This window comes from Dermochelys coriacea, chromosome 2, assembly GCF_009764565.3.
Source record: "Dermochelys coriacea isolate rDerCor1 chromosome 2, rDerCor1.pri.v4, whole genome shotgun sequence".
NCBI lineage: Eukaryota > Metazoa > Chordata > Testudines > Dermochelyidae > Dermochelys > Dermochelys coriacea.
The window spans coordinates 102,213,797-102,228,360 of record NC_050069.1 but is presented as its reverse complement, the minus strand read 5'-3'; the positions used below and the strand labels follow the sequence as shown (position 1 = coordinate 102,228,360).

At 37.7% G+C, this 14,564-nt stretch overlaps 1 protein-coding gene across 11 annotated transcripts in view; it reads right to left on the bottom strand.

Annotated features, from left to right (window-relative positions):
* ZNF407 (zinc finger protein 407) overlaps nucleotides 1-14,564 on the bottom strand; it is a 471,531-nt gene that overhangs the window by 129,124 nt on the left and 327,843 nt on the right. For 9 of the 11 annotated variants that reach the window (XR_006278950.1, XM_038392353.2, XM_043508192.1 and 6 more), the window contains exon 8: nucleotides 7,782-7,960. Coding sequence is in view for 10 of the 11 variants with exons in the window: in XM_038392353.2 (XP_038248281.1) it covers nucleotides 7,782-7,960 (179 nt within the window). In the remaining variant the exon portion in view is untranslated. Of the gene's footprint in view, nucleotides 1-956; nucleotides 4,817-5,152; nucleotides 5,218-7,781; nucleotides 7,961-14,564 lie in introns of those variants that run through there. The other 2 variants (XM_043508194.1, XM_043508195.1) reach the window with 2 other exon arrangements.

The following is a 14,564-nucleotide window of genomic DNA, read 5'->3' as shown; positions in this document are numbered from 1 at the left end:
GACAACAAAAAAAATGTTTTATCTAGCTAGGAACCCAAGCAATATTCTGCTAAAGTAATAGTTTCTAGTTGATTTGAGTATCTACCATAATAATGACAGATTTTTTATTTTGTTTTTAAAATTACAGCATTTAAAATGTATTTTACTCTTCTGTGGAAATATAAAATATCAATGAAATTGTACCAAGGAAAAAAACATGGCTGCAAACAAGATTATATATCCATGGCAAGAAATATAGTTCAAGGCAAGAAATATAGTTTTGTATATGTACCCAATCGGCTTCTGTATGTCAACCTGTTAATTAATATGTGGCATATGATTTAATTTTTTTTCTTGTTTGATGAATTCAAATACATGAGGTGAAATTAAACCGGTTCGTGTAAATTTTCATTATTCAATTCCCCTGCCTCATTTTCCTATTTTTATTTTCTAATGTAACATACAGGATGTTGAAGAAGGAGGGAGCAAGAAAAGAAAAAATTTTAAGAACAGAAACAAAATTGCCAGAACAATAGTGTAATTGTTATGTTATGAAATTGTGAGTATTCAATTCACATTCTGAACAAGAGTGCAATTTCCACTTGGTAATACAGTTATACCTTGATAAAATCACATAATAGATCATACTATAACTTTTAGCAATCAATTTTTCCCCTTAATAATTTGATAAATGTAGCTGTCAAGTGGGATAAAGATCACAATTTTATTTGGGCTTAACTATTTGAACTTTCAGGATTCCATTCATGAATATTGCAACCATTACAACTGATAGGATCACAATTTTGTCCCTTGTTGATGATGTAATCACACTGAAGTTTGCCTGTGTAACCTTGTTTCTCAGAAGCTAAGGAAACTGCAAGAGAAATTTATGTGGGGCACAGAAGAGTACAAAGTTTTGGAAGGCTTACTAGAAATAGCTTAGAAAAAGGTTTCCTATATTTATCAGTGAATGAAACTTCATTGGAAACTTTTCCTTTTATTCATCATACTCTGGAAAGAATTAAAAACACAGCTATAGTACTTTCCTCCTAAACCAGAATAGAAAAGAGGAGGATGAAGGCCTGACGTACTAATCAGATGATTCATTGAATTGCCTTCCCATGAATTTCTGATCTAAGGAGCCAATAATACAGTAGGGATATTGCCAACAAAAAGGCTGCATTTCAATAGGGTTCTTTTGACATCTTTTTTAAATGCATGTTCTCACATATTTTATGGAGAATTTAACTACATACTAGAAGGAAAATTATTTTAGGCAAGTATATCTGCAGTCAGACAAAGGGCTTGTCTACATGGGGACACCCATCCAAATTAACTTTTGAAGTGAATTAATTAAACCCCTTTCAACCCCTGTATGAATGCTGTTACTCAGAATTAAAATGTCCTTAATTCGGTTTAGGTTAATTCACATCCAAATTAATCTTTTCATTTTTTTTAATATGCTATATGGAGCTTTATATGCTCAAAGTTCTATACAAATAATTGATCATAATAGCTAAGTAAATTAAGCATTCCTGCAGCTATTTTACATGAGGAAAAGGAGGCAGAGAGCAAGCTCACACAAGTTAGTAACACAGCAAGGATTAGAACTCAGGATCTTCTGACTTCCAACTCCCCTGCTCATTCTTGGGGATCATGCTGCAAACAAACAAACATACATGACAGGAGAAAAACTCATAGGCCCACCATGCTTCCAACCTTCCATTCCTAGGAAAAAATCACTGAGAAAGTATTGACAACCAAGTCCCAACAACATGTGACATGTGCCAACATTTTGGATGCTTTGCAATCAGGCTTCCATGGAGAGAACAGCAGAGACAGCATGGGAGCACTAAAGAACAGCCTCATTATGACTATGGATAGTGATCACATCTCAGTACTCGTATAAATTGACAAGCTTTCGAAACAGTTGTCCACATTTGCATGACACAGCTAGTTTCCCTACAATAAAATCATTCGTCTCCAACAAACCCAAGAAAATAGCAATAGGTAAATTGTTCCTTTTCCCTCAAAGGAGCATTTTACCTTCACTATTTGGAAAAATGGTGAGATGCTATGGTCTCTGCTGCCAATGATATACTGGTGACACCAAGATGTACATCTAAGTATTCTTATAAGGTGTCACAATGCTTACAAGAAAATAGCTCCTAGATGAAGAAGAAGTGGTTCAAACTGAACCCAGGGTAATATCCACTACTAATACTGCTCAGAAAAGGTGAAACACTTTGAAAAACGAGCTGGGATACTATTCCCCCACAGCTTCCATCCAAGCCCTTCTGCTTCCCCCAGTGCAAGGCTTCCTGGTGAACTCATTATTCAACCTGAATGATCATGTAGCATCAGTGGTGAAAAATATTTTCCTCTTCCTCCAGGATGGAAATTGGAAATTTCACCCTGTACTCCCAGACAAGCATCTGCCAACAGAGATCCACATTTGTCACCTCCCAACTGGACTTCTGTAATACATTTTTCCTGATGCTGAAGGTTGATGCAATGCAGAAGCTTTAGCTTCAGCAGAAAGCGGCCACCCACTTTCTTAATGAGAAATGACTCTAAACAGATCAGCCCTGTGTCTTGGTCTCTCTATTGGCTCTCAATCCACTTCTGTTACCAGTTCAAGGCCTTGGTCCTGATCTTCAAATTCCTTAACAGGTGAGAACCTAATTATATCAAAACTACAATTCTATCCATGGACCACCAAGATAACTGAACTCCTTTGGGTCAACATAGCTTAAGATGCCCAACACAAAGTATCTGAGAGCCGGAGATAAAAAAAATTCTTGATCAAGGCGATATGGCTGTGGCATAATTTTCAGAGAAGCTTAGATTAATCCACAGTCGAACTGTAGGGCACAGTGCAAGATCTTTCTCTTTGATAGAGTCCTTTTTCCATAACTGAAAGTATTAGACACACAAAAAATGAAACAACCAAACAAACAAAATCCAGCAATGAATTACTCTCCTTCCCACAAAGACTCTTGGCGCTACAGTGATGTGGACTATAGAAAACCCTAAAATACTTCAATTAATCAAAAAGGCAAATAGCGTACAGACCTTTCAAAAGTCTTCCCTTTGACCCCTGCTGATGCCAAAGAGAAAGCAGGCTATAATTGTCAATACTTCTGGAAGAAGAATGAGTGATGTTGCAGACAGCCTTTCCGATGATCTTGTTTGTAATTATTACTGGTAAGCATTAGTAATTAGTTGATGATAAAGCTGGGACTTACTGTGTCCTCAGTTTTTACTTCATCAGTAATACCACTCATGGGAAGGGGATAAAATGAAAGTGCTATACAGTTGTAAAAGGACAGATCAGAGTTTTTTCTGGTGCACTGTAAATAAAGAGAATATTGACTACAAGAGTAAGATTATTACTAGCTCATTTAGAATAATATCAAAAGAGGTCTAAATGGCACATTTATCTAACCCATTAGCACTTTTCAGGTAGAACTTGAAACAGCTAATAAGATATCAAAAGTTAGAAGTCAGTGAGTCACTCAGTAAGTGAATCAGAAGTGAGAATGCTATTAACCAAAGGATGTCATCAAAAGAGCCACCACCAGAAAACCATTAACAAAGAGACTATTTCATCATGACTCCAGATCCCTCTCTCAGATAATTTGTAATTTGTAATTATAGATCTCTCTGTGTTTCTCAGTTATAACAATGAAAGATCTTATTCCTTACATGAGGAATAAATGATCTTCCCATTACTACAAATATTGGCTGCTAGCCTCACCTAACCTAGTTCTAAAGTAGACTTTTTTCCCCTCTGTCCTTGGATAGTTGTAAAATCTATCATCTTGCTATGAATGTGAACCTTTTAGCAAATAAATGCTTATTGTGATTCACTGGATTTCTGCTCACAAAATTCCCAGTGCATAAATACTGCAGATACTAGAGAAAGTGGGCCAGAGAATACTTCAAGAGTAAGCATAACACACTTTCAGGATTTTATACTACTGCATGATATTATACAGTACCACCCATAGTGAAATTTTCAAAAACAGAATTGTATGAAAAACTGTATATAAATAAAATAGTTAAATAATCTGGTTGACATATAGCATCTGGGTTAATATGGACTACATTTTAAGTGAATTTGTTTCAGCGATGGACTGGAGTTAAAACAGAATCTTTCATAATCACATTTTTTTTAAAAAAGGTCTGCTGTTCAAATGCAGGGCAAGTAGAAAGGATTAGAGAGAAAAAATATTCTCTTTGATCACTATTGCTGTAAGAGCTTAACGGGTATCTGTTGTGGTTTACTAAGGAATATAGTTGTAAGATTTTGACTTTGTGGCAATTTATGTATTAATTCTTTGAGTTTGGAAGGATTTCAAACATTCCAAGTAGATTGGGCCACCACTGCTCAACCCCACCTCACTCCTATGGATATAGAGATTTCTGCATGCAGCGCTAACCCCCGCCCCCACTACTGGTCTCTCCCCAACAAGTATGGCTCCATCAAGACACTTATAATGTCTCACTATAATGTCACACTAGTAGCTATGTGGCCGAGTTTGTTAGGAATTAGTGTTACTTTACACAGAATTAACTGTCAATTGAAAATCCAACTGGATACCTCTACCATCTCCCAGGAAAACTGCTGTTGGATTCTGTGGGTCCATTCCCTGCTGTGCCCCAAATGTATCCTGCAGCTCTGATACTGCTGAGCTCTGGCAAAGGGGCTTCTGAGGGGTCCCAGGAAGTGCAGTACAATGACATGAACCTGGTACTCCTCCCTTTCCTCACAAGTGAGATCCATGACTTCTAGTTCTATTATACTCAAAGCAGCAGAGGGGATGATTTTGCTCTTACAAAACAGCATTAGAACAAATGAAAGAGAAATACAGTCAAGTGAAACTAGGAGAAAAAATTGGTTTATGAGACACTTATACTCAAATTATCCTAAAGGGCTTTATGAAGTAATGAAATATTGCTATTGTGGTTTCTCTGTAGGCAAATACAACAACCAGTAAATGATCAATAACATGAATAGGACACTGACACCAGTGTTATTTTGGCAAGGATTGTTAGCCAGGATACCAAAGTTATCCCCCTATTCTTTTGAACAAGTCTTGTGAAATCTTTAACTCTCAAATGGACAGCCATCAGAAATGGGTCAAAAAAGCTTGATTCAACATCTGACCTGAAGGTATAGTGGCACCTGTAAGCTTTCATGAAACTGCACTTCCCAGAGGACAGCATGGCAACCTATATGAAGTCACAGACAATTTCTAGAGATGATCTTTCTGCAAATGATATTGCGACACACTTGTTCTATGTACCAATTCTGAAACAGACATTACTTAACAACATATAATTCTTACTAGTCACTGGTACATTTACACAATATCCTACTATGTCTCTAGCACTACGGGGTTTTTCTAATATAAGAAATAGAGAACCATTGGTACAAACCATATTTATGACAATTTTCTCCCCGTTGCTAAGACAATCAGGGTGAAGAGCCTCATCACAGTAAGCAGCAATGAATAATTCACTCACATATACATACACTGCTGCATAGACAGTGGATGAACTTAGAAAGTTTATGCAGGTTTGAAAGTTTGTATAGGTTCTACCAATATTCTCCATTACATATATAAAGAATCTCTCTCAAACCGGTAAAAGCATTCAGTATGAAAGAAAATATGTTTTATGTGACTGCTATAATAAGAGATTATAATGTCTGGATATAGGCTTCAAGTCCAATATTCATTTCATATTATGTGAAACATGATCTCTTGTTTGAAATATGTGAAATTGGTATTCAGCCAACTGGACTTTTGTTTGCACATCCAGGTTTTATCTTATATGTGCTGAAATGGCATGACAAGTGGTTCCAGAATGGACAAGAATACCTGGCAATTGGAAAGACATAGCACAATTAAGCTTACTGCCTCCATTCACAAAACTATACAGTTGTTTAGAACATACTAAGATTTTTTAAAGCACTGGGTGACTGCACATAAAGGTGCCAAGTGAAAGTTTTGTAACTTGTTACTTTGCATACAAGTTCCTAAGCTCTCACTAATACTGGTGGGTAGTGTTATACACAGTCTTTTGGTGTGGAGAAGTCTTTCTAGAAAACTTTTCTTGACTGAATTTGGCCCCCAAATGCTTCTATTTAACCCGAGCACTTCAGTAGAAGCCCCATATCTGTATCACAGGCAGAATTTAGCCTTAGTAACCTCCTTCTCTCTAGCTGCCCTGACTCGCCCCTCTTTCCAACATTCTGCAATTCATCTGCTTTTCGCACTGCTCTGACTGCTCTTCCCAACCTATGACTGCCAAATTCTCTGGCTCTTTCCAAATTGAAATCAAACTCCTCATCCTCGTGTTCAAGCTCTGACCCAGACTACATCTCTTCTTCTATTGCTCCTCATCTCCCCCACTCATTTTGATCTTTCTTGCTGCTCCCTATCCTTGGAAAGTCCTAACTTTCTTCTTCCTGTGTACCAGGCATCCTCACTGTCCTCCTTCAAATCCCTCTGCAAAACCCACTTTTTTGGTTTGCTTTCTTCCATTCTTGTGCTCTCTACTCCTTTTCCTACCTTAATCTCCAACTTAAAACTTCCAGAAGTATCTGATTTGCTCATTATTTCTATACCTCACATTATTTTTATTTGTTTAGCTCTCTCCCCTCCTTGTTCTTTCTTTTATTCATTTTTATATTCTGTTGGTATCTAATTTTGAAAGTAAACTCTTTGGAATAAGGGACCATGTGTAGTTTCTCTGTAAAGAATCATGCAAAGTAATGGTTCTATACAAACCATTTAAAAATAAATAATAACAACAACAATAAATTATAGATGACAAAGCACAGAAAAATCTTAATTCACATTTGTGGGCAAATCCCTTGATGTCCCTCATATAGACCATGATCCAGCAAAGCACTTAACACCTGCTTGACTTTAAGTACACGAGTATCTTATTAACTGCAATGGGACTACTCACATACTTAAAGTTTAAGCAGCCGATTATGTGTTTGCTGGATAAGGGCCACAGCACCCCAGTGCAGTGCTATGAACAGAGAATATAAGCATTTTTTGTCTTAGCAGCTTGAAGTCTATAGTAACTTTCTTTGCGTGTACTTTTTTTTTTTTTTTTGAGGGGCACAGAAAAGGATGCTTTCATCTAGGGTAGTGAAGGACCAGAATGCACTCTGACACGAACATTCAACACAAAGGTAGGCAGAAGCATGAAGAGAAAAAGCAGACTGTGGTGTCGCCCTGTTGTACTACTTCATGAAACCATCAACATCCTATTTTTTTTTTTAATTCTAGCCGCTTCTTGTTCACGTACTATGAACAAAATCTGCTTCTCTGCGTTTTATTGCACAGTGTTGAGTTTTCAGCTGATTTTTGTGAACTCGCAGACATTTTGAAATACTGTACTAATTTAGCACTTCATTTCCTGATGTCGTTATGTTGTTCCACCTTTTTTTCTTAATAAGAACACAAAATATAAATAATACTTTTTCTACAAAAATTCATCCAGGTTTCAAAGGTGGCATTCTAAACTGGATGGGACTATCTCCCATTTATACATGTAAATGCAGAATTTGTGTGTGAAATGCAGATGAGTCTCGATACTAAATACATAACCTCATCCCTTAGTGAAATCTTGAAGTGGATTGAGTTCATTTTAAAATCATGCTTTTCTTCAGAATAAATGATAGCAACATAAAGGATCCAGAACTTCTACTGAAATCATTTAAGGGTGTTCATTTAGAAAAGTGATATATTTGTACACAAACAGGAGAAAAGTCTTACCAGCATGCAAGTAAGCTAGATCAGGATTTTCAATGTCAGGATGCAGCTCCTTCAGGTGGTTGCGAAATTCCACTGGGACATTGGTTCCATAGTCACATTTGGGGCAGTTATACATTTTTACTCCTTCATGCTTTCCTGTGTGTAAGATATGCTTACGGATATTTTCAGCGCAGTTAGACCTAAAAAGTGAAAAGAAAAGGAAAGAGTTAAATTATATTATGTAAGTACCCATATGCAGGAAGAAAGACCATTCAACAGTATTCAGGCACTGAAAATTAAATCCTGCTGTTATTATGGAGAGGCAGTAGGGTCTCTGAAGTTAAGGTAGTAACTAGCTTTCCATTTTATGCCAGATTCTGACACACTCTTAACTTGCACAGAAAACATGTCTTCCAGTTGAAATCTCCAGAAGTGCGGAAGTTTCTGATTAATTATGAATCTGGAAAATTAAGAATTTAACAAAATGAATAGCTTTTTTTACCTTTGCAAAAGTCTTCTAATGTTTTTGGGGGGTGTAAGTAGGGAACATAATAGCTTAACCTAGCAAAACTGATTATTATTTGTTTGGCTTTTTTGAGCACCATGCCTTTAACTAGAGTCTAGGTGCAGGTAAGCATTGACACTTGTATTTAAAAGTTCACATGAACCTTTACTACAAAGTTCATAGACCCCATCAGAGTCTTTGCAACTGATTTTGTAAGAACAGTCCATTAACTCCTTATAAACTCTACATAGTGATCTTGGGAGAGGTTATGTGTGTCAACTTTTCAAAGACGTGCATGCCTAACTTTTGCAAGTGCGCATGCATGCATACACACACACATACACCCATCCTGATTTAAATCAGGGTTTGTGTGCCCACACAGGAGTTGGCATGTACAGAAGTCAGAGATGCGCGATACATTTCACGCACTTGAAAAATTTGGGCTGAAAGGTTTTTAACCTCATTTCCAAAAAAGAATGAAGGGTTGCAGTAATAATGAATTTATTTCCAAAAAAGTTTACCAAAATTTCCATCCCAAGTTTATTCTTCAATTAGAATTTCCTGACTATTTAGTATGTATGAATTTAAAACAAAAACCCTACAACATCCTAAAAAAGTTTGCTAGCAGAAGTAATTGATATACGTTACCTATATCAAAGCAAGGAATATAAGTGCTTCCATTTATTTCAGTTTGGGAATACTTTAGACTCTATTTTCCACTACTTATTCTACATGTCAGCAGTTAAAGGACACTAACTTTTGAGTAAAGTTAAATGGAAACTGTATAAAATAACCCCAACCCCTCAGACAGAGACAAACACCTACAAGATCTCTATCATGCATTCCTACAACTACAATACCCACCTGCTGAAGTGAAGAAACAGATTGACAGAGCCAGAAGAGTACCCAGAAGTCACCTACTACAGGACAGGCCCAACAAAGAAAATAACAGAATGCCACTAGCCATCACCTTCAGCCCCCAACTAAAACCTCTCCAATGCATCATCAAGGATCTACAACCTATCCTGAAGGACGACCCATCACTCTCACAGATCTTGGGAGACAGGCCAGTCCTTGCTTACAGACAGCCCCCCAATCTGAAGCAAATACTCACCAGCAACCACACACCACACAACAGAACCACTAACCCAGGAACCTATCCTTGCAACAAAGCCCATTGCCAACTCTGTCCACATATCTATTCAGGGGATACCATCATAGGGCCTAATCACATCAGCCACACTATCAGAGGCTCGTTCACCTGCGCATCTACCAATGTGATATATGCCATCATGTGCCAGCAATGCCCCTCTGCCATGTACATTGGCCAAACTGGACAGTCTCTACGTAAAAGAATGAATGGACACAAATCAGACGTCAAGAATTATAACATTCAAAAACCAGTTGGAGAACACTTCAATCTCTCTGGTCACTCGATCACAGACCTAAGAGTGGCTATCCTTCAACAAAAAAGCTTCAAAAACAGACTCCAACGAGAGACTGCTGAATTGGAATTAATTTGCAAACTGGATACAATTAACTTAGGCTTGACTAGAGACTGGGAATGGATGAGTCATTACACAAAGTAAAACTATTTCCCCATGTTATTTCTCCCCCCCCACCCCACCCCCCACTGTTCCTCTGATATTCTTGTTAACTGCTGGAATTAGCCTACCTTGCTTGTCACCATGAAAGGTTTTCCTCCCCCCCCCCCCCCCCCCCCCGCTGCTGGTGATGGCTTATCTTAAGTGATCACTCTCCTTACAGTGTGTATGATAAACCCATTGTTTCATGTTCTCTGTGAGTGTATATAAATCTCTCCTCTGTTTTTTCCACCAAATGCATCCGATGAAGTGAGCTGTAGCTCACGAAAGCTTATGCTCTAATAAATTTGTTAGTCTCTAAGGTGCCACAAGTACTCCTTTTCTTTTTGCGAATACAGACTAACACGGCTGCTACTGTGAAACCTGTATAAAATAAGTTTCAGACGTGAATGGAAAAGAAAATATACAAATAAACAACATTTAAAATAAGTTTTAATAAAATAAGGATATAGTTCATGACACTAAAGGTGGCATTCAGCCCAAACCTGCCTATGTGGGAGCTTTGAGAATCCGGGCACCTATATGGAAACTAACTATTCCCTTAGATGAACTCTAAGGCATTATGTAAAAATTGTTCTTTCAATATCTTGAAAATATTTCTGTGAAATATGAAAGCTCTACAGAAACCTAAGAGTTGTGAAGGAAATATAGTTTGCTCAAGTTGTGTGCATGGGCAGTGCTATATCATTTGATCTCTGAACTTGTTCAAACCACAGTAAACTGTGCCACCTTAAAGTCTCATTTGTTTAACCATGATTACAAGTTCTGTGACTGAACACAGCAATGTGCTGATCAACTCATCAGTTGAAATGTTTGAAATGTTGAGCACAGAAAGGCCTAATCATAAATTAGGAATAAGAGATCATAACACATTACAAATGGTATCCCTTATTAGTTTGCAATGCAGCGATTGTGCTAATAAAATAACCCATGAAGGTGACAACTCACAAATCCAGGCACTTTTGAAGCCAAGTAATACCCTTAAATATGACATGACAATAATGTACTGCATATAAAATATTTTTTTAATTATTCACTGTGCCTTGACTGCCTGTTCCATTATCAGTCTCGTCCCTAGTGCTTGGCAAATACATTATTCCATATCTGACATACAAAACACCAAACATTGTATTTCATATTATACTTATGGAATTTAAATCAAATGTCTGTGACTTTAAGAAGTACTGTATCTGCACTAAAATGGTGGCATTATAAACATCTAGCTAAATATTATAGTGTTGCAATAGTGATGATAGTTAAGCATCTGACAGCCTTTGTGTTATAAACTCCACTTTCAGGAGTTTATAAACTCTGAGATAAAAAAGATTCCCTTTATACTGAAATTTGGCAATGAAGAACTCAACCCAGAAGGAATTCTTCTGCCTCAAAAATTTGAATAATGTCAGACTTTGGGTTTTTAGTTCAGCTCTTGAGTTATATCAGCCAAATAAACAAACACAGCTTTTAAGAGACTGGCCTGCATTCCAGTAACACTATCATAGATATAATTTAAGTTAAATTATTACTATTATTCTTTAATATGAACAAGTGTGTTTTTGTCTATATAAGTTATTTCCTATTTTGAATGAATTTATGTATGTGTGGCAATCTTTAACTGGGCATTCACAGAATGGATATTCCTGGTACAGACTGAAGTAGTTTGCAGTTATTGTCTATAGATATGTGAAAATGCTGTCATACAGGATGGAGTGGAAACTTTCCCTCTCCCCTTTCTTCCATGCAATGAGTGCTGCTACAGGGCATGGACAGGGGTAGATGAAATGTTTCCCCAGCCCCATTAGAATGCTGTTACATGGCATTGTGGGTATTGTTTGGAGTCTTCACCTCCCCAAGATTGCTGCAGGTGATGATGAGCAGGGAGATGGAGCCTTTTCCTCAAGTTAGGCTGCAGGTGGAGGGAGAATGGTCTCACTTGTATAAGTCATGTACAGTGGTACAGACACTGTAAGTCAGTAGCTGCCAACAGTTCCACAGTGGTATCTGAAATGCCACAATTAGCTTTTTGTTCATAGGAAAGGAAAAAACTATGGTAAATGTTATGGAGTAAAGGATGACATTTAAATAGTGGTCAGATTGTCTGAAGTTTTCTTGATCATTTACTTTTTATCCTTTCCACTCTACCTTTACTTCTAAAAGCTTAGTCCATATCTCAGTCTTTTCTTTTTAGTGGCCAACTGTCTGAACATGAAAAGTGGGAAGTATTATTCTTTTATACTTGCAGATTCCCCCTTTCTAGTATTTCTGCTCTCAAGTACTTCTCTCACACTCACACCATACACACCACCCAGTCCTCCACCCCTAAGTGCTACCACTGACTTCTACTATTCACTTCATATCTCCTATTCCGTCCTTATGCCTTACGTCATCCACTAAGAGCCAAATTTTTAAACTGAGGTGCCTAAACCCACATTATATAATCTCTATATACCTATATGCAGATTTTAGGTACCTAACTAGGGGTTAGAGATTCAGTTATCCAAAGGTGCCTAAATGTGAATTTAGGCATCCAACTCCAGACACAAAATTGTGAAATAGAGCTTTATGTGCCCTTCCTCATGATTAAGTGCTTCTTTAAAAGCCACTTCTTTTGAAGAGGTCTTCCGGTGTTGATCACCATATTGTGATTGTACCCTCAACATCTTGTGTTTGATTTTTTTTTTGTCCCATACAGTGTATTTGTCTGCCAGATTTTGAGATTGTTATTTCTTGGAGCAGTGGTTTTTGTGTGTGTTTGTAAAATATTATGTATATTTGTGGTTCTATAAAAATAATAAATATTAACACAAAGAAGAGACTTCTAGAGTTGGCAGAAGAGAACTGGAGAGAGTTCCTGCAGGGTATGCTCAGAGAAACTAAGCCAACAGACAAGCTATTTCTATGATCTTATCACAATGTATTATAGCAAGGCTTCGCAAACTGGTGGTCATGACCCCTCAGGGAGTCGCGAGACTATTACACGAGGGGTCCCGAGCTGTCAGCCTCTACCCCAAACCGCACTTTGCCTCCAGGATTTATCATGGTGTTAAATATATAGAGTGCTTTTAATTTATAAGGGGGCAGGGGAAGGGGTTGCACTCAGAGGTTTGCTATGTGAAAGGTATCACCAGTACAAAAGTTTGAGAACCACTTTATTATAGGATATCCCTCAAAAATTTCCTGTGGTTTTAGCCCTGGATTACATCATCATTATTTTAACTAACTAATTACTCTCTCACCTCATTTAAAGGGCAAACTTAATGTGGTTTAAAAATATTCAATTCTACATTTTATGACTAAAGCTAAGTTACTTTGGCCTATATTTAAAAAATGTATTTAGGTGTTGCTCTGCTCAGCGTTGCAAAGTCTAATTGACTTAGGAGCCTTCATCCAATTTGAGACTCTTAGTAGGTCTACACTTAAAACACTGCAGCAAGTGCAGCTGTGCCGCTGAAGCACTTCAATGAGGACACTACTACTCCTACAGGAAAGCTTCTCGCATCGACATACTTAATCCACCTGTTACTTTGCATTCCATATGATTTTATGAAAATATGCTAATGAGTGTGAATATAATGTAACTAGAATATGCTTCATGAAAAAGGTCTCTTGTAAGGTATCATAACTGAGTGTGGTCATCCTATTTGTATAAATGTATCATTCTTGTACCTGAAACTAGAAATATGAAACATAAATCTGAGGTTCTATTGTAATTATGCAAAGAGTGGGCCATTAATGGTTGTTGGGAATCTTGATGGCTCCCCTCAACTAGGACAATTGGTTGTAAATGACTCTGTTTACTTGCAAGCCTTCCTGTGAATCAGGCCAGAAAGAATGAAGGCTTGAGGTCTCACAGGACATGTGACCATGTCACCTGGTACTGGAATCCATCTTAAATCTGGTGCTTGTCCATTTAGAAGGAAGAGTGGGAACCCAGGGAGACACAAAGGACTCCCGCCTTGTGCCAAAGCTATAAAAGGGGGTGGAACAGAACAAAGGTGGAAGTCAAGAGAAATCCCCTAGCTACCACCTGAGTTGGAATAAGGACTGTACAAGGGGAAAGGATTGGGCCATGACTAGGAAGGATTCCGGTCTGTGAAATAAATGTATTGGAACATCTTTCAGAGTGAGATTTTATCTGTAATCAGTTTCTTAATGTATTAGGCTTAGACTTGCATGTTATCTTTTATTTTGCTTGGTAATTTACTTTATTCTGTCTGTTATTACTTGGAACCACTTAAATCCTACATTTTATACTTAATAAAATCACTTTTGCTTATTAACCCAGAGTAAGTAATTAATACCTGGGGGAGCAAACAGCTGTGCATCTCTCTCTATCAGTGTTATAGAGGGCAGACAATATATGAGTTTACAGAATAAAACAGTTTATACAGAATAAAACAAATTTATTTGGGGTTTGGATCCCGCTGGGAGTTGGGTGTCTGGGTGCTGGAGACAGAAGCACTTTTTAAGCTGTTTTCAGTTAAGTCTGCAGCTTTGGGGCGTGTGGTTCAGACCCTGGGTCTGTGTTGGAGCAGACTGGCGTGTCTGGCTCAACAAGGCATGGTTCTGTAAGCCCAAACTGGCAGAGAAAACAGGTTCAGAGGTAGTCTCAGCATATCAGGTAACAGTCCCAAAGGGGTCACTGTGACTGAACTGTCACATCACCTCTGCAAGAGGCAGTACCTACGTTGACAG